At 34.8% G+C, this 19,814-nt stretch overlaps 1 protein-coding gene across 3 annotated transcripts; it reads right to left on the bottom strand.

Moving 5' to 3' along the window:
* Window positions 1-7,358: 7,358 nt before the first annotated feature.
* Window positions 7,359-17,805, bottom strand: LOC127874904 (leucine-rich repeat-containing protein 74A-like). 3 transcript variants are annotated; one of them, XM_052419589.1, is made up of 11 exons: window positions 17,490-17,805; window positions 14,818-15,053; window positions 13,997-14,178; window positions 13,177-13,284; window positions 12,720-12,813; window positions 12,075-12,124; window positions 11,283-11,364; window positions 10,859-10,944; window positions 8,260-8,454; window positions 7,897-7,992; window positions 7,359-7,589 (listed from the first exon to the last, which is right to left on the bottom strand). In XM_052419589.1, exons 1-11 carry the CDS (start codon window positions 17,555-17,557, stop codon window positions 7,428-7,430), a joined length of 1,359 nt encoding a protein of 452 aa, XP_052275549.1. In that variant the 5' UTR covers window positions 17,558-17,805; the 3' UTR covers window positions 7,359-7,427. The 3 variants fall into 3 exon arrangements, with proteins under 3 accessions (XP_052275549.1, XP_052275551.1, XP_052275550.1); XM_052419591.1 differs by lacking the exon at window positions 17,490-17,805 and adding an exon at window positions 15,448-15,561; XM_052419590.1 differs by lacking the exon at window positions 17,490-17,805 and adding an exon at window positions 15,364-15,507.
* Window positions 17,806-19,814: the final 2,009 nt, after the last annotated feature.

Here is a 19,814-nt window from a genome sequence, read left to right as displayed (position 1 = left end):
TACATTTTTAATCCAATTTTTAAATTCTTTTGAATTTCCATCAAATGATTGTACAACCTGTGAAATAGTCTGAGTGCTTATGGCCGTTTTAACATCTTTAATTTGTTCATTCAAATTTTGAAATAACTCAGGGATTATTTGATATGCCATTTTGATACAAACGTTAGGAAATAAAACAGTCACTCACCGGAAGTTGCAGAATATGTGCGGTCTGATGTCGTTGTTCCCGGCTCACGGTTGTTGTTACTGGTTACAGAAGTTGCCGAAACGGAGTTTCTTCGCGTTGTTTTCCATGGCTTCGTAATCGTAAGTGGTAGTATTTCTTTGTTCGAATCCTTGGTTCACGAGCACCATTTAACGTCCTGTGTCGCGTAATCGTTCATAGTTCATGGACGACACATAGTTACTAACAACGTTCAATACTCTTAAATTACAAGTGTGTAGCCTATTATTCGATATCTCGTCATGCGCATAATGCCAAGATGACGAGTTTTGCATTAACTACCATTTTCTCGTGCCGCGCATGGGACAAGTCGGTCCCTCTCTATTTATGTTAATTTCTCTGCATAATATAGGATAAAATGTTCAACAACACCACATATCAGTTTCTAGTCCAATTTAATGTCTAACATACTTAATATTTTCAGTTATACAAATACGTTGTGATTGCTACATGATTGTGTCTTTCTCGATCCGTACGTCTCCAAGTCTAAACGCTAACTCTCTATTTCCCTCTAACATCTGCCCCGTGAAACTCAGTTATGAATCCCATTGGTCAGTGTTCTATGCGTGTTTATTTCTCATTGGCTGAACTTCAACCTACTGGAGAAGTCACTATTCAAGTATGCACACGTTAAACAGCATTGTGATACCAATAAATAATGCAAATACAGCCTAAGGCTTGTGTCAACAGCATTGTAACCCCTTTGTTGTTAAACATACACCAGATCCAAATATTTTATCTTTTGACCGTCATGCATACTCGCCACTGATATACTTGTCAATATTTCGTACATAAAGAAAACCCAAATATTTCACCCAATTTCTCATCATTATTTGACAAACTTAAAGATAGCTTAGTTTTTTTTATAGAATTAGATATTCATATAAACATAGTCAAGTTTATCAATTTGATAAGAAAAGCTCGCAGTTGTTCTTAATTAGTTCTTTTATAACCAAAGCATTAAATATTGAACAATCTTGCTCGAATGACGATATTTTATTCACATGTTGTAAATTATGCATCAACAATATCGACAACAGACTTACATCGTTATTCAACTTCATTGTAGAGATACGAATTATCAGAAATACTGGTCAATCTATGTTTAAGTTCCACTTAATGAAACAATAGGGCCATGGTTGCCCTATATTGCTTACATGACAATCATTAATCACTCATAAAAACTTGGTTTTGATGCATGACCTAGTATTTTTACCCCAGATGACCCATCTTGTCCTTCATATAACTAAGGCAAAAATTCTGACAAAATTTGGTATAGATACAATCGAAACAGTGACTTCTGGAGTATTCACAAGGTTTTCCGGAAATTTGCCCAATGACCTAATATTTGAACGGAAATTACCCATTATCAAACTTGACCTACATATTTATTGAAACAAGCATTCTGACAAAGTTTCATAAAGATCAAATCAAACAGTGATTTCTAAAGTGTTCATAATGTTTTCCCTTATTTTGCCCTCGTGACATAGTTTTTCACCCCAAATGGCCCAATATTTAACTTGTCCAATATTTTCAATATTAACATCCTGACCCTGTTTTGCTAAAATTAGGCAAAAAATTGAGTTCACAAGGTAAAAATTGATGAGTCTCTCTTTATATGATGCGTAGTGGCTTAATTACCAAGCGTATGAATTCCGCATGAACAGATGTCTAACGCAAACACAATTTGCTATTCCGCTTACAAAATTTAAATAACTAGAAGGATCTTAACAGGCCTCTAAAAACGGGGGGTTGGAGCGTTCAAATAAGCCCTAGGCTTTCGATGAAATCGAACTTAAATAAACAGGTTCAAACTTACAGATGAGGCAACTTTACTAGCTTGGTTCACGATATATAACTAGAGTTTTTCGGTTATATAGTATCGCAGCAATCAAAACGTTGACCTTTTTCGGAAAAGTTGTAAAGTTGTATTATTTCAGCAAATGTACCAGGCATTTGATTGTAGAACAAAAAACAGGGAACCGACTTGTATACGTTAAGTGCTGAGAGTTTCTAAAAATTGGATATTTTTTCAATATTAAGGGTTGATTATAATAATGTGTATTTTTCCAGTTGCATCCTGAATTAAAAGTTGGAAATACATCAGGTAATATTATATCTTTAAGTTTGTTTACAGATTTAAATATATATTTTATAATTGTTGCATTTAGTATTAAGCACATTTATTTAATGTAAAGCAGGGGTATTACTAGTTGCATTATGAGTTAAGTCATGAAATATTAACTAATCACAATAATTGTTTTACTAAACTGCATCACTTGCAATGTGTGACGGTACGTGCTTTGAGACATCATCATAAATGAACACTTGAAAACGTATTCCATTGCATTACTTGATGACTCTTTTTGTCGTTATTTGAAGAGTACTGTTGCTCATCTCCAGGTTCCTGATCAAGAGCGCTGTATGTGTACAGTTAAATTCAGTATGTTTGTAGCTCACAATTTTTTACTTGCTCAAGTAATCAAATATTGCATTACTTTAAAGCCTTGGTCTGATTTGTCCAAGCCTCTTACGTATATCAGTGGACAATAAGACTGGTCACAAACATATCAAACTGAATGAATTTCTTTTTACTTTTTTACTTCCTGATGATTCACGTAAAAATATGTAAAACCTTCGTATGGGTGAAGGTTTAAGCATGTCTAGTTTCATATGGAATGCTTGTTCAGACCGATTGAATTTTTGAGATAGCGTGTTTAGATCTCTATCGCGCGAAGCTTTGCAATAGTCACATCACAATCATATTGTGTTTTGTGAGTGTGTTTTTTTGGTTTTTGATAATAACTTCCCTGGGTTTGTTTTTGTTACATTATTTTGAAGTAAAAATAACTTCCTCGAATGGGTGTTTACTACATGCTATCAAAGTAGCATGCGCCATTTACCATTGAAGCAATACGTCACCGAATTCATTGTTATAATTAACGTCCGATCTAAATATAAGATACAATAAGAATTTTTAGTTTATATAATTTTTCACGTGATAACACACACACGTCGGTCAAAAGCTATACATAGCTTATATTATATACACGTTATTCTCACACCGACATTGAATAAATTTTGATTTTATTTGCACGTACACACACACATACACACACGCAAATAATATGAACCGAAGAGACCAATATATCAATGAAAATCATTTTAAATGTAGGTTGGGTATCAAACATATGTATTGTAGTACATTTCTAAATAATTGTTTGCGTCATGATAACCAGTTTTTTTCGTGGCAAATAGTAACCAGGTGCACTAACATCGGAACAAATAGGACTGGTTACCACCAAGACCAGCGCTATTTTGTCGTTTATCACGACCTTTAATCTGGTGGCAATGTTGAAAATTGCCGGATGTACCGTTGGCATCCAAGATGAAGAAGACGCGTTTTCGGAGATAGAAATGTTTAAATATAAGCATTCAAGTAAAGCTGTCATACGCATTTGTTTTTTTAATTGAAAAACAAAATACGGAGGCATCTGTATGAAACTTTCCAGATTTCTAGAGGCCCCTGAGTCGCTGCTTCCGGTGCAGTCACGTCCTATGGTGACGTCAGTGCCGTCGCACTGACGAGAACGCTGACCAAAATATTGACATTCGGTACGAATACAGAGCGGAACTGTTACGATAAGATCGGCGTGAGACAGTTTACCATAGAAGCCATCGTCGTTTGCAGAACCCCACAGTCAATAGTCGTGTGCCGAGAATTAAGGTCGCCGGATATACCGTTGGTCTGCATGAGCGAGAAAGCGCGTTTTCGCACTAAAAAAAATCTATGAAGAACACACACTTTTACAGTTAGTATGCGCGCATGCGTTTGAATTATAAAATAAAATATTGATGCATCTCCATTAAACTTTAAAAATCCACTTGAGGCACCTAGATCGCTGCTTCCGGTGCAGTCTTGCTTTCATTTTGACGAATTAAAATCGCTTTGCATCCTGAAATACCCTTTTGTTACTGTTTAGGTATAAGAACAGTGTGTGATAGCTAAACATGACTAGTATTCGGCTATCGGATAGTCTTCTCCAGAAGTATGGGTCATAAAATACTTCAAGAACTGTATCAGAGATATAAAAAAAAATCTAACATTAAAATAGCCAATAATAACGAATATATATCTGCACTATTCTAGAATGGCCCGAATTTAAATATCCGAAATTATGGCCTCTGAATAAGGAATGTGCGTCAAATTAGTTCCTTATTCGGAAGCCTGTATTTCGGAAAATCACTTTCGGATATGTTATATTTAATATATAGTGAGGATTATTTAAGCTTGATTATGTTATGTGGGCGTATTCTCTCACATTTCTTTTTATAATCTATTCGACGATACACGCTGAAAACAAGTATTATGAAGACGATAATAAGGAAATGATATTGCCTTACCAAAACAAAAAATATAATAAACCAAAGAATACTAAATGTCAATGAAAATCGTGGTAATTGTAGGTTAGAAGTTAAACATATGTATAACAATATATTTCCATCTAGTTTTCTTAAATAATAACACAGTTCCTTATTCAGTGTGAATAAGGATAAGAATAAGTTTCCTTATTCCTTAGTCAAATCGAATAAGGAACTGGCATTTTTATACTAAACAAACAATTAAAATGAACCAAAGAGACCAATAAATCAATGCAAAGCATTGTAAATGTAGGTCATGTATCAAAAACATGAATTGCAGTACATCTCTACTAAGTTACAATGAATGATAACTTAGTTCCTTATTAGGATTGAAAAGGAATAAGGAACTGATTCAAATCGAATAAGGAACTGGCATTTTCATACTGAACAAAATATTAAAATGAACCAGAGACCAAAAAATCCATGAAAATCATTGTAAATGTAGGTTGGGTATCACAAACATCAATTGCAGCTCATCTCTACTTAGTTTTATTTTATGATAACCTAGTTCCTTATTCGGATTGAAAAAGGAATAAGGAACTGGTTCCTTATCCCTTATTCAAATCACATAAGGAAATGTCATTTTCATACTAAACAAGATATTAAAATGAACCAAATAGACCAATAAATCAATGAAAATCATTGTTAATATAGGTTAGATTTCAAAAACATTAAATGCAGTACATCTCTTCTAAATTTCATTTAATGATAACCTAGTTCCTTATTCGGATTAAAAAAGGGTTAAGGAACTGGTTCCTTATTCCTTATTCAAACCGAATATGTTATCATTAAATAAAACAAAGTAGAAATGTACTTTAAATACTATTTTTCACACCCGACATACATTGACAATAATTTTCGTTGAGTTATTCGTCTCGTTGGTTCATTTTGATTTATAATTGATAGAAAGAATAGTCCAGTTCCTTTTTCGATTTCAATAAGGAATAAAAAAACAGCTCCTTATTCCTTATTCAAACTGAATAAGGAATTGGATTATCATTACTGAAAAACATAGTAAAAATGTATTGCAATTAGTATTTTACATATACAACCAATATATAAATAATATGATCATTTATATGTGATTAACTTTGGATCAATTTCATTGATGTTCAAGTAAGAAAATGTCAGTTCCTTATTCGGCTTGAATAAGGAACTGATTCCTTTTTCCTTATTCAGACGCGGATAAGGAACTGGATTATAAATAAAAACAAACATGTTTAAATGTACGAGATTGCACTTTTATATCACATACATGTAAAATAATTGTATATGCTTTAGGTTTTGTGGATGTGAAGTTAGTATTCGAATTGGAAAATATCAGTTCGGTTTAAACAAGAAATCTTATGCAAGCGCGAGGAAGAAACATGAAAATGTAACGTAATACATAAAGTAAATGTATTTGAGTTATTTTGTGTTGATTTACTTCAGAAATGTTTCATTATTTTTCTTTAAAACCCTGTAACAAATTTGTTAGGCGTGAATAAGGAACAGTTCCTAATTCCTTATTCGAATAAGGAATAAGGAACTAGGAACAAGGAACCAACTTACTCTCTATCAATACATCTGTTCTTCTTTACTTAAATGAAATGAGCCGTGCTCTGTGAAAAGGGGGTTTAATGTACGTGCGTAAACTGTCGTCCCATATCAGCCTGTGCAGTTGCACGGGCTAATCAGGAACGACGCTTTCCGCTTTTATGATAATTTCTGTTCAAAGAAAGTATCTTCTTGATAAAATCCACCTTAGGCGGAAAGTGTCGAACTGCACAGTCTAATCCGAGACGACACTTTGCGCATTCGCATTAAACCCCCTAGTCACAGACCACGGCTCAAATTCATAAATAGAAGATTACGCAGATATGACACATTGAGACTCATTTGATGCAGGCTCAAAATGTTATCTTTGTGTAGTATGATCAAATATGCGTAGATTAGTAAGGATTACCAAAATGGGGCAATGTCGTTCGCCCAAATAGCGATCACGATGTTTACATTACAAAACATATGTGAGAACATGAAACGATAACTCCGGTTGGGGATTGCTTTAAAAGAAATGTCAAGTGAACATAAGGAAATCATTTCCAATTGTATAAAATCACGTTATTTGTTGATGTTCGGGTACTACATTTTATTTTTAACTTTTACACTTTTTTTAATCAGCGTTTTAATTGCTTAAAAATACAAGCGTATATATGTTTGCTGTAAATACATGTATTTGATTCACGTTACGCGTTTCAATTCATTTTTTGTCTGAAATGTACAGTAAACACCGAACCACTGAGCGGATTGAAATGTCTTTCCTTAAGTAGTATTGCTCCTGATCATATGTATAAAGTGCAGATATGCAAATATATAGAGTTGATTTCTTTGCATATTCGATTCATGATTGACTTTTATATAATGTCAGAGTGACGGTCGTGTAGATATGCGTCTGTTCTTTGTATGACAAATGTTATTGAGTTGTGCGAAGAACTATCGGATGCTCTAAATTCGTAATTTGGTAAATAGTACATTAAACGTGGTGCGTTTGAAAATGTGGAACTATTCATAATAACGAAAGCATTTCTTTGGACGAAGCGGTGATATTTTTCTATTATGCATTTATGACGCTCGGTCACGAAATGCGATGTCAAGATAAATATCGGAGCGATATTTTTTATTTTTTATTTCTGTTACGAACTCATGATAAAGTTCGGAACAAATCTTTGTTTTAGAGTAACAAACTTTATTACAACGTCATAAATAAACAGCACACCACTGATTTTTTTCATATAGCACTGCGTCAAGATTTATTGCTTCGACAATTCTTTTCCTCTGGTTTGACAGTTTTAAAGGCAAGCGTATCCGGTGATATCACGTGACCACCGTGAACGAATTTGAACTCGCTTCGGAAACCTCGGATTTCTTCGTACAGATCATCAGCCTCATTGGTCACTTGTGTTCCCTGAAAACAAACACACATTAAGTTAGAAGATTTCTACACAATGACGAAATATGCAAGGTACATGTACTGGTCCGATATAATAAGGATGTTTCAATTCATACATGTTTTTATGCAATAACCATTAATAACCTATGTCTGTTCTCAAGATTCTATATGAGGAATTATTATGCATGCATTTCAATGAAATACTATGGCTGAAAATAATGCGACACAATCAACTTAACAATTTTTGTTTCATTTAAAATGAACAGTTATGCAATCTGGTATAGATGCCATCGTGTTGTTTTGCAAATGACAACTTTTGAACCTCAAGAAGTAGTTCCTGCAGTTTTGACTCGTCATTTATCTGTAAATGTGTAAGTAGCTCAACAGCGCCCTGGGTTGTGACTGGATTTTGGCTTAGCTGCAATATTTTAACAAAATTATTTTTTACATATATATTCAACTTTTTAAATAATGTATAAGTGCTGCTATAATCGGCAACGCATATTTAGAATAATGGTGATTTAATCCAATGACAAATGTTAATAATTATTTTTGGTTTGAAATACTTTTGATTAAAACTATGATATGTTTTCCATTAAGCACAAATAAATATGAAATACAAAAGATCATACAACACAAGACAAATACATATAAATATTGAGCAAGTCGTCGTCGACAGAATTACCGCGAGCGACTCTAACGACGAGTTGTTTCCGAGCGCCTTCGCAATGGCGCGGCTTCCTTCGAACCCTATCCGGTTACATGAGAGGTCAAGCGTCAGCAAGGTGTTGTTCTCCTCCAGAGCTTCTCCAATGGACGCGGCCCCTTCGTCCCCAAATCCGTTCCAAGACAGATTTAGGTGTTTCAAGTCAACATTGTTCTACAAGGAAATACATAGTTCGTGTACAATTTAATACAGTTCATCATGGCTATGCAGGGAAGTTAGCCTCTCCAATACAGTTTAAGCAGGTCCTCATGTGAATTTGTTTTACAGTGAAATATATAACGTTCCATAGTAGTTTAGTGCATTAAACAAACATTGTTTTACCTGGAAATACATAGTTTCAGTACAGTTAAGTACTTAATTGAACAGTGTTATTCATGTAAATCCACCGTTTAAACACATCATGTGCACGAATTGTGTGTATATCCACCGTTTAAACACATGTGCATGAATTATTTTTGTGCAAATCCACCATTGAAACACACATGCACGCATTGTGTGTGAATCCACCGTTCAAACACATGTGCAAGTACTGTGTTTAAACGGCGTATGGTAACAGCTTCTAATATTAATATTTGATTATTAATATTTGATATTATACGCACTACAATAGATCAGATTTAATTATCTGCAAGTGCAAGACGTGTGGTAAATACTTCCGTAGGTATGTAGAACCTGTCTCCAAATGTTGTTGCCTGCTTTTGTACGTACTTTAAATCGCCATATAGGTGCAAAAAGGTACCACGTGACATTGAAATAAGCAGGCACATGGTACCTTTTTCCACCAATGGGGCAAAATGTGTATCGTCATGCTATTTCAAGATTACGTTCGCATGCATATCGTAAAAATGTGTGTTCCTATGCTACTGATCGCTTTGTACATTTGTTAATTGTTTCTTCCCATGCTACCAGATGATAACGAACGAACGTAAATCGTGTCCCCCGTGCCATTACATACATGCGTACGTACGTGAAGCGTGTTTCTCGATGATATTACACGTTTTTGTTAATTCGTATATCGCGTCTTCCAATGTTCTTGCATGCTTGCGTACGTTACGTTAATCCTGTCTCTCCACATTATTGCATGCATGCGTACGTACGTACGTACGTAAAGCGTGTGATCCATACTATTGCATGCTTGTGCACTTTTAAAAAGAGTGTCTCTCCATCGTATAGCATTCGTGCGTACATACATAAAAAGCAGCTCTCCATACTTCTTCATGTTTGCGTTCGTACGTAATAGGTTTATGCCCATGCGTTTGCATTCTGGCATATGTAACACGAGTCTAAAATGCTATTATATGTTTGTGTAGTTACGCTAAACATGTGTTTCTTTGCTGATGTATTCCTGCGCACGTTCTTAAAGGGGCCTTTTCACAGATTTTGGCATTTTTTTAACTTATTCATTAAATGCTTTATATCGATAAATGTAAACATTGGATCGTAAAAGCTCCAGTAAAAAATCAAGAATAAAATTAAAAAAAGGAAAAGCACATTGCCCGGACCAGGTTTCGAACCAGTGACCCCTGGAGTCCTGCCAGAGTCCTGAAGTAAAAACGCTTTAGCCTACTGAGCTATTCCGCCGAGTACATATACTTGAAGTATTTTATACATTATATAAGCAATCTTCGTAGTTTCACAAAATTTAACGACAAAAACAGAACTCTCCAAATTATTCAATCGTTTCGCGTTGCAACGCTTTATAATTTTTAGGTTTTAAAATCGTCAAAAGATGCATATAATGGCTATATTAGACCATGGTAAATGTTCAGTATTACTGTTTCCTCACAAATATCATAACTAAAACGAAAATTTGCGAATCTGAAACAACTTTTTTCAATTTTGTCAATTTACCAAAGCGTGAAAAGATCCCTTTAAAGCGTATCTCACCTATGCTATTTCCTGCTCACGTATGTACGTATGGCGTGTTACCCCTACCATTGCATGGCTGTGTACAAACTGCAATCTTGCGAACGTACGTTAACCGTGTCGCGTCATGCTACTTCATGCTTGCGTTTGTTCATAATGCTATTATGTGATTGAGTTCGTACATAAAGCGTATCTCAACATGCTTTTGCATGCTTGTGTACGTAAGAAATGCTTGTCCCCCCCCCCCTTGTTACTGCATGCTTGCGTTCATACGTTTACGGCGTTTCCACAATCTATTGCATGCTGGCGCGCGTGCGTTAAGCATGTCTCCACATTCTATTTCATGCTTGCATGCGTTCGTAAAGGGTGTCTCCCCATGCTATCGCATGCTTGTGTATGTACGTAAAGCGCCCCCCCCCCCCTCTATTAATTGCTAATTTACGTAAGCGTGTCTTCCGATGTTAGTGCATGCTTGATGTCAGACGTAACGCGTACCTCCATATGCATACCTGCGTGATCACGTAAAGCGTGTATCCCCATGCTATTGTATGACTGCATGCGTACCTAAAGCGTGTTTAACCATGATATTGCATATTGCATTACGTAAGTAGTTCATCCCTTTTATATTGCCTGGATTTGTACGAACATGTACGCTAGGCGTGTTTATGCTATTGAATGCGTGCGTACGTACGTAGAGCGTGTCTCCCCATGCTATTGCACCCAGCATCCGTATGGAGTTCCAACTCATGTCGAGATACTCGATGGAATCATTCGTCTCTGAAAGAAACCCAAATTCAGCTTATTAATTCCATTTACCTACTGATTGTTGATCATAATGGTTGACTTTGCATTGTTATTGCGGCTTTAACAAACAAAGTTATATGAGATTCCTATTTTGGATACTGAAAAGGTTGTTCCACGAAGAAGGTTGTTAGATGTGCCAATTACTTTGCATAGCACATCTTTTATTTGAGTTCGATTTTTCTCTTAAATGTACGTATTATTGTTAATCGTAATTACAATTTATTAAAGTTTCAATTAACGTCTCAAATAACGTTGACGTACAAATTGTATTTACTACGTTCTATCTGAATAGTGCGGAACGCGTTACGAACCTATAGATTTTGCAAGAATCTTTCCTCCGGTCTCGTTGAACTTGTTATGGCTGAGATTCAGCTTCTTGATCTTTCTGTTATACTGCAAAATGACCATGAACAGAGTAGCTCATTGTGCGCATGATTGTCAACTGTCACGTTGTTTACAGTGAACTATTATGCTTTGTGAATTTTAAGTATATTAAAAATGTAAAATGAATCTTACTCAAACCTTTTGCAAATTAAAAAAGCACAGTCACGCCTTCACGCAACAGTCACGCCTTCATGGATATTAAAGCATATATGCATGACATGATAGTCTACACACCGACTTGATGTGTAACTAGGAAATCTAAAACGCTTGATAAATTACTACATATATATATACGTTTGATATCTACAATGCAATATAAACCACTACATATACAAGTAGTTTATTTGATATGCAATATTAATCAGTACATATACAAGTACATGTACTATAAACGAAGTTTTTACACTTACTTCTATATTTGAGTCGAGTTCTGAGAAAACTGGGCATGATGCATGTGCGTAATGTGTCGTCCCAAATTAGCCTGTGCAGTCCGCACAGGCTAATCAGGGACGACACTTTCCGCCTTAACAAGATTTTCTGTAAGAAGGGACTTCCTTTAAACGGAAAATACCATAAAAGCGGAAAGTGTCGCCCCTTATTAGGCTGTGCGGACTGCACAGGCTAATCTGGGACGAAACTTTACGCACATGCATTAAACCCAATTTTCTCAGAACAAGACACATTTAGATGTAATATATACACTTATTATGGCATGTTACCTTTAACGCCTCTGCAAAACACTTGGCGCACTCGTCATCAAGATCGTTGCCTTCGAAGAACAACAGCATTAAGTGACGCGTTCTGAGAAAACAGGGCTTAATACATGTGCGTTAAATGTCATCCCAGATTAGCCTGTGCAGTCCGTACAGGCTAATCAAGAACAACACTTTCCGCTTTTATGGTATTTTTCGTTTAAATAAAGTCTCTTTTACACGAAAATCCAGTTAATGCGGAAAGTGTCGTCCCTGATTAGCATGTGCGGACTGCACAGGCTAATCTGGGATGACACTTTACGCACATGCATTAAGCCCAGTTTTCTCAGAACGCGACTCATTTTCTTAAATAAAAAATATATTCATTGTATTATTCAGAACTAATGTTTAACAGCAATAAAATAGTTTAAGCGCTCTTTGCGGTGCCATTCATAATTATGTTTGTGTAGTTTGGCTGAGATCGGAGAACAAGTCTGACTCTTACCAAACAAAAGTCAGTGTATAATAAATAAAGAGAAAACTCCGGAGAGCGAAAACGAAAGTTTTTCATCAACCAAAAGTCAGCCCACATAAATGACCATCTCTGACTGGAGAAAGATGCAGAATGCTCTCAAAGTAAATGATTGGTGAGTGTACAGCGCCCTTGCCTACCTGAGACCTCCAGAGTGGTGATGCGCATATTCTCTGACAACATTTCTGTGAGAAGGAGCACCTCATATAGACCCAGCCTCGCGTTAGACAAACGCTGAAAAATACGTGCAATGGTTTGTTGAAAATAAAGAAAGATGTTTGATGAAACAATAATTAAACGCATACTTTCGCTCATTTAAACCTTTTTCGAATGCACTTGGTTTTTTAACAATATTAAATTTTGAAAAACTTGGACGAACCCAATTTCAGTTAATAAAGAATGATATTACATTTTCTGCAAAATCATGACACACACACTTGGCATTTCGTAGCTTTAACTTGTCTGTCTTTCATTTGTAAAGATCGTCTGATTAGCGCCCAACAATTCGATGACACCACATGATTATATATTTATTTAAAACATATACATATTGGCAACATCTATATTTCATGATGACATATTTAAAAGCTTTCTCACCAGCTCGGTGACGGTCATATTCTCTTCCAACATTTCCACCAGATATTCCATGCCTTCCCGACCAATCTCGTTGCCGCTCAGATCTAATGACGTCACGCACATGTTTGTCTGCAGCACAAGGACAATGCCAAATTTAATCAAATACGCATAACGTTAAACCGCAACTGCATGCACTTTGAGAAAGAAACCTTACTTTAAAATGAAGTCTTTTATTTAAGAAAAGAAAAGTTTGCCAAACTATGAGACCCAAAACAATTGTACTAGACAAAACACACATTCGGTCATTTTAAAATTACGATTTGAAACTCAGACAAATCATTGAAGGCAAGTGATTGCATAAAATACAGGCAACATTTCAAATTAAATTAAAATAAAAAAATCGCAAGTTTGAATAAAACACTATACATTCGAATGTATCTTAAAAAACATGTTCACAGTGTGTTTGCATAGCAACATATGGTTATTGAGATAACTTATACCTGATGAATTAAAGCTTGTTTAATGTTGAATATGATTTAGATTTGATGTGTTTTATGATGACTATATTGTGAACGTTATAATTTTTTAAACATTATTTATATTTCATAATTATACCAACACGTTATTTAACCATTGTCATTTGTAGGTAAACACTTTTAATTATTTACGAAATGACGAATCCCATTCATACCCTTTTTGAGGATGATAGGTACTTAAAACAAATGATCTTACTCTACATCATATCTCTAAAACGAGATTGTCATCTTTGTCTCCGTCAAAGCCGTGCCGTAGAAGCTTAAAAAACATTGATGGTGTAAATTAAGAAAAGTATTTTACTCACCGTTAGAGCATACGCCAGCGCCTTAATGTCGCTCGGTGCGAGGGTACAATTGTTTACGTTCAGACCGTCCTGCGTAAGTCCCTTTAGAAGACGCCGTCTTGGTGCCACGCCCTCTTTGATGCAAGCAGTCAGGTAGATCTTCTGACTCATGTCCAGGGTTTTAGCTGGCTCTTTTGTCTTATCTAAAGTTGTTAATTTATTAAAGCCCCACATTAGATACGTATTCGTATGTAATTAATGAGGTCTTAACCGTAAATATGAATGTACCAGTTTTCGTGTTGAGAACGAATTAAATAGAAAAGGAATACCAGTACTCAGCAAAGATACTGCATCATTATGGTAGCATTTACAACTCGTAAAACCCATCCGTAAAGAAATCCCTGAGTGTAAATTCAGTACACAAGTCTGGTGCGAAATATAAGCTAATAGAAATCACAACCGACCAATACAAGTTGTCGAGCTATACCTTGAATTGACGTTTTCACTTTACAGCACTGTGTGGTAGGCTTTAATTTCAAAAAAGTTATATATGTACAACTTGGATACACGGCATTAAAATAGCATCTTAAGTTAGCCAATAATCGAGAAAACAAATGAAAATAAAAAAGCAATAAAAAAGTACATATATGTACAACTTGGATACATGATATTCAAAAAATAATCATAAGTTTGCAAATAATGGGGCAAAGAATCTGCAATTGTGTACGTTTAAAAATAAACAACATGTTTAGTTTAATTATATTTAGTAACATTTGAATAACATGTTAGCTTTATCGTATTTGAGTGTTTTGTAGGTTCGTGTTCTCGCGCGCTACGTTCACCTTCATCACTGGCGCTTTCCTCGCTACTGCTGTTCTTGTCATAGTCAAAGTAGTCTTTCAGATATTTCGGCGTAGTCGGCCTTGCCGGCGGCTCTGATTTCAGGTCGGCTTTAGACGCTCCACGCGTTAATTTGGTCAACATCTTACTTCGCTTTCGCGTTTCTTCGGTGGGGGACTTCTTTCTGCGACTCACTCTGCGTTTGTCTAACGCTTTATGATGGATTGGCATGCGATCACTGGAGGACATAAATTGGTTCGTTCGACTTAACAACAATATATTGCAGTACTTTGTTGGCCCTCTACAAGGAGAGTCACGAGATCATGGCATGCTACACCATGCAAACAACACCACTGATACTTCCAACCATATGTATTCTGGTATACCTTAACAGAATATACAAACAGAAGACCAATACAAACAACACCACTGATACTTCCAACCAAATGAAGTTAAATACTATATTATGGCATGCTAGCATATTTATATTGTATAAGCATATTTATATTGTATTCAAGCATTTCTCAGTAAAATGTATTTTGGTATACCTTAACAGAATATGCAAAAAGAAGACCGAAACAAACAACACCACTATTACTTCCATCCAAAGTGAACAGACTTAAATAATATACCTATTGCTGTTAAACAACTTGCATTTTGAATAACCATGAAAGATATTTGCATAATCGCAGCACAAACAACGCACACATGCAGATTGTGACTGTTAAAGAGAATTTCATTTGCATTGCGAATCTACTGATAAGTAATGAATGCATGTATTAGCGCTAAAGTATGAAAACCTGATAAGAAACTAAGCACTATAAAAGAAAACAAAAACAAATATTGGTCTTGTTGAATTTAAACAATAAATATGGAATTAAATTTTACATGGTATTTAAACAGAAAATAACACAGATATCAACTTATTCGGTGCACCCATTTATTAAACTCCTTTATGGCAATATGTGCGAGCCGCAATAAGTCTGTGTGATAAAACCAAATCAAAACGAAAATCTTGTCGTTTACTTACTCAAATACTCGGACTATCCTAAGTGGTTCCATCACTTTCTTTTAAATTGTATTCGCTTTTTTCATCATTTTACTTTTTTATACAAAATAAATCACTCTTTCAGCGAGCATTAACGTCCTTAATGGTCTAGTCTGAGGAATTGAATTTCACAAAGTGTCAGTAATTTATCAAGACTTAAATGCAATTAAATGCAAATTTGCGCTAATTCGTTCAACAGCGAATTAATGTTCAAAATAGCCAAACAAGTTTAGTCGATGACAAGACTTAAAACGAATTGAACGTATTGTGAGAAATTGAAAAATAACAATGATCCCTGTCGTGTCATTTGATAGAAGGTTTCAAAAATCACTGCTTGAACATTTATAGACGGTGATCAATTTAAATGTATTGAATGGTAGTTGACCATGTAAATAAAAAGCCCGATATGATGAACGGAGCTTGAGATATCAAATAATCGGGATAATTGCAACTGATAGCAAATAAAGAAACGCGTAATGATTTGCCAATATTGATTACAGCTCTTCTAGCGCAAAGGTTTTGAGGAAATCAATTTGCCTACCACTCAGCTTTATGTGCATAGAATGCAGATGAGTGGTCATTATATTGTGCATATCTGCGCCTTATTAAAGCATGTTAAACCCCTCATTTAACGACACTTGACTTAATTAAACTTTTTATCACCATCAAACACACGTGCATTAAATAAACAAGTAACACGACGTTTACATGTTTTTTTTCGACCGTCTAAGTTATTTTTACAATTATAATACTAGCTTTATTTCAGCATTGTCGGGTTAACGCTATCGTGCGGAACAATTATGCCAATTTTCTTCCAAATAAACCTACCTTTATTCAAATAAGTATTCTCAATACAGTATATATTAATTCTGAGATCAGTTTATTAATATGATAAATTAATGTATAACGACTTGTATACTGTTTCATGCAAACATCTTTTAACATCGATGATTTAATCCGAATGCTGTTTCTTATCAGGAACATTTCGGTGGTTACATGTATGTCCTACTGATCTTACCCGTTTTGACATAGCGTTACCCGTTGTTAAGTGTGTTCGTCTGGACTAGGTTGTAACATTGCAATGCATTCTATGAACATCATTAGATAGGAAAACATAATTTAAATGCAAAAACAAGTATATTGATTGATATAGAATAACTTTTTACCGTGAACAGATACCGAAATGATTTAATTCTTTTGAAGAACAACGTGCTTCTGGTAAGATTTTGTGGTCGTCATTTTTCGAAACGCATAACTATTTAAGATCGTGTAATTCTTTGGTAAATGAAAGCAATGTCGTGTGATATATGATGCTATTAACAAAAATTACTATGAGAGCGTCATAAACTTGCTGCTTAAACAAAGAGTTTGGTTTATTCCCTCATTCCTATTGAAATTTGTTAAACTTTTTTCACTTGCTAATGTTCGGTTTGTATTGAAATCATGCACCATTGACAATTATATAAAACCAATGAATAATAAGTCTGATTCACGAGTCAACTTAAATACTACGCATGAGATCCGGGTTATTTCTAATTGAATCATTTTATTTAATGTGTATTCTAGCTTTTTATCTGTAAAAATGTTGCAAACATAAATATAATTAAAAGGTTGTACTATACAAACATGTTGATAAGACGAACTTGTCCGTGTTCGAGTTTCCATGTGCTGCTTCCATCGAATCCACCCGCCATCAGTTAGGAACCGTTCAGGCTTTTAGATGACCAATAAGCCACTTTTTATTCAAAATAATGTATCGAAGTATCTCACCACAATATAGACGAATTATTATCAACTGCCAATACTCATAATCGGTACGTGGTTGTTTTTGTTGCAACAGAATTGAACAACAATATATCATAGTTCATATCGGTTTTGTAAATTGCATTATTACAAATTAACAATCCAATTTAGCAGTACCGTATATCCGTATATTGTTCTGCCTTTTACATTCGCCAATTTTTAAACCACTGGATGAAATCAAAATCGGGAAAGGTTAAAAAAGGATAAAAAAACATCATGCCGTTATTTAAGCAGATTTACATTCCCATATGGTTGCATTGCCAAATTTTCCTCCGCAAGTCCTTACTGCAGTTATCTATTATATTAAAGTGACACTATTACGAGAAGACAATGCACTAAGTTAATCATCAAACAATCATTTGCCGCCGAAACATTATACATTGTTAAGAGACGAAGATAGAATATAAAAGTGTTTTTCATGGGCAGTTTTCGAAACAAATAGTGCACCATGTCTTTACACAGTAAATAATCTGCCCATGTAATTATATTATGTCAAAATTTGGCATTTGATATCAAATTGCCTGAACACCATTAGTGGTAAGGGAAATGGTTATATTTCTGTGATCGAAAACGCTTGAAATTGATACAATTATTATAATGATGTTCATATAGGATGTGATACAAAGTTGCAAACAAGATTAATATTCCGTCCCCTTTTATTGTGTCAAGTTTTGTTTTTGAGCCGTTATATGCTTCAATCTATTCATGAACATTAGCTTCAAGTGCTTGAGAGAAAGTTGACGTACATGTTCTTTAATATGTACAATCATTTAATCGAATTAATGCATGTGATTAAACAGTCGTGTGACTGTTGATCGGGAACTGTACTTTCGCTTCGTGTCATTTTATGTTTAGAGGAAGTGTGTGTATATATTGCTCTTATTAATCCGTACAATAAATACATGTTTTTAGAATATTGGGACCATTGTATTTTGTGTTCGGCTTCTCCGTTACAATACAATCTAAGCTATATTTGAAACACGCGTTTCCGGAGAAAATCTTTAAGGTACAAGCCTTAATTACGAAAATAAAAGCTCATCAGCTCTCATCTTGTTGAATATAAGTGATAACAATATTTTATTCTCCAATTCACGCATGACGAAGTACATACATAAAGGTATGGACAAGCTGCTTTAAAAGTTTTCTCTTCACAGGCCCGTGAACGGCTTAATGTATACAGACGCATACTTTGGTATCTTATGTTTTATTTGTTCAATTATTCATCGCCCTTTGAGCGACTGAGTGCATACTAAAAGCACGTTATCAAGCGATTTAATTTTGATAAACTGATTAGACATCTGTACAAACGAATAAATAATATAGACTATTCAAAGGGATTTTTTTTTCGTACAGACTTGAGCGCATATGAACAGGTTTCTGACCCAAGCTGTAATCAATGTATGAATGTAATACACGGGGAGTCAGAATCGCTTTAGATCGTTAAAATGTCAACATCAATGTTAAGATTGAATTAACAAGTGTGTTTGCCTTTTGCGCCGCAATATTAATTTGGGTATTTGCATATCTGTTTAAACCTGTTGTCATTTGAGTTATGAATATTTTAAGTATACATGTATGCAGGGACCTATACAAACAGGTATATGTATAGGTCCCTCGTATATGAAAAAAACTTCTAGAAATCATTATATTATCACGAGCCTATCAACGAGCAAAGATTTGAAGGTGTGTTACAGTATTGTTCTCTTTTCCCCTTATTTTATGTAGTTAAATATTAGAAAATGCACGTATACAAATTTATACTTTATTTATCATTAAAATTATGTTCAAAATAAATAATAATTCTGAGTATAACAAGAGCTGTCAGAAGACAGCGCGCTCGACTTTTCGAGTGCTTGACAGTATACTGGGGAAATTGTTCATATTCAATAAGGTCAAGGTAATATAGTCATATTCTAACTAGAAGAGGACCATAATTGAAACATATTGATTGCTTTTGTTTTAAAGAATTGGTACATTATAGACGATTCTGCGTTCAGGTATATTTTCCACAATTTATTGAACATTTGTAAAGACATAAAACAAACTAATAAGATTATATTTCAAGTTTGATAGCAATAGATTGGATGGGATGGTCTTTAAAAAAGAAAATACATGTAAATAAAATAAATATGAGGGGTGGAGAGGGGG

This window comes from Dreissena polymorpha, chromosome 3 (assembly GCF_020536995.1).
Source record: "Dreissena polymorpha isolate Duluth1 chromosome 3, UMN_Dpol_1.0, whole genome shotgun sequence".
Classification (NCBI taxonomy): domain Eukaryota; kingdom Metazoa; phylum Mollusca; class Bivalvia; order Myida; family Dreissenidae; genus Dreissena; species Dreissena polymorpha.
The sequence above is the reverse complement of the archived record's forward strand: the minus strand, read 5'-3'. Positions and strand labels throughout refer to the sequence as shown.

What these genes read in the sequence shown, in the direction of transcription:
- LOC127874904 (XM_052419589.1), bottom strand. Translation starts at nt 17,557, where the DNA reads ATGGCGGGTGGATTCGATGGAAGCAGCACATGGAAACTCGAACACGGA. An exon ending in CGCTGGCGTATGCTCTAACG is followed by an intron (nt 13,285 to 13,996) that starts GTGAGTAAAATA and finishes CTTGTGCTGCAG; the next exon opens with ACAAACATGTGCGTGACGTC. An exon ending in GATTCTTGCAAAATCTATAG is followed by an intron (nt 10,945 to 11,282) that starts GTTCGTAACGCG and finishes GGTTTCTTTCAG; the next exon opens with AGACGAATGATTCCATCGAG.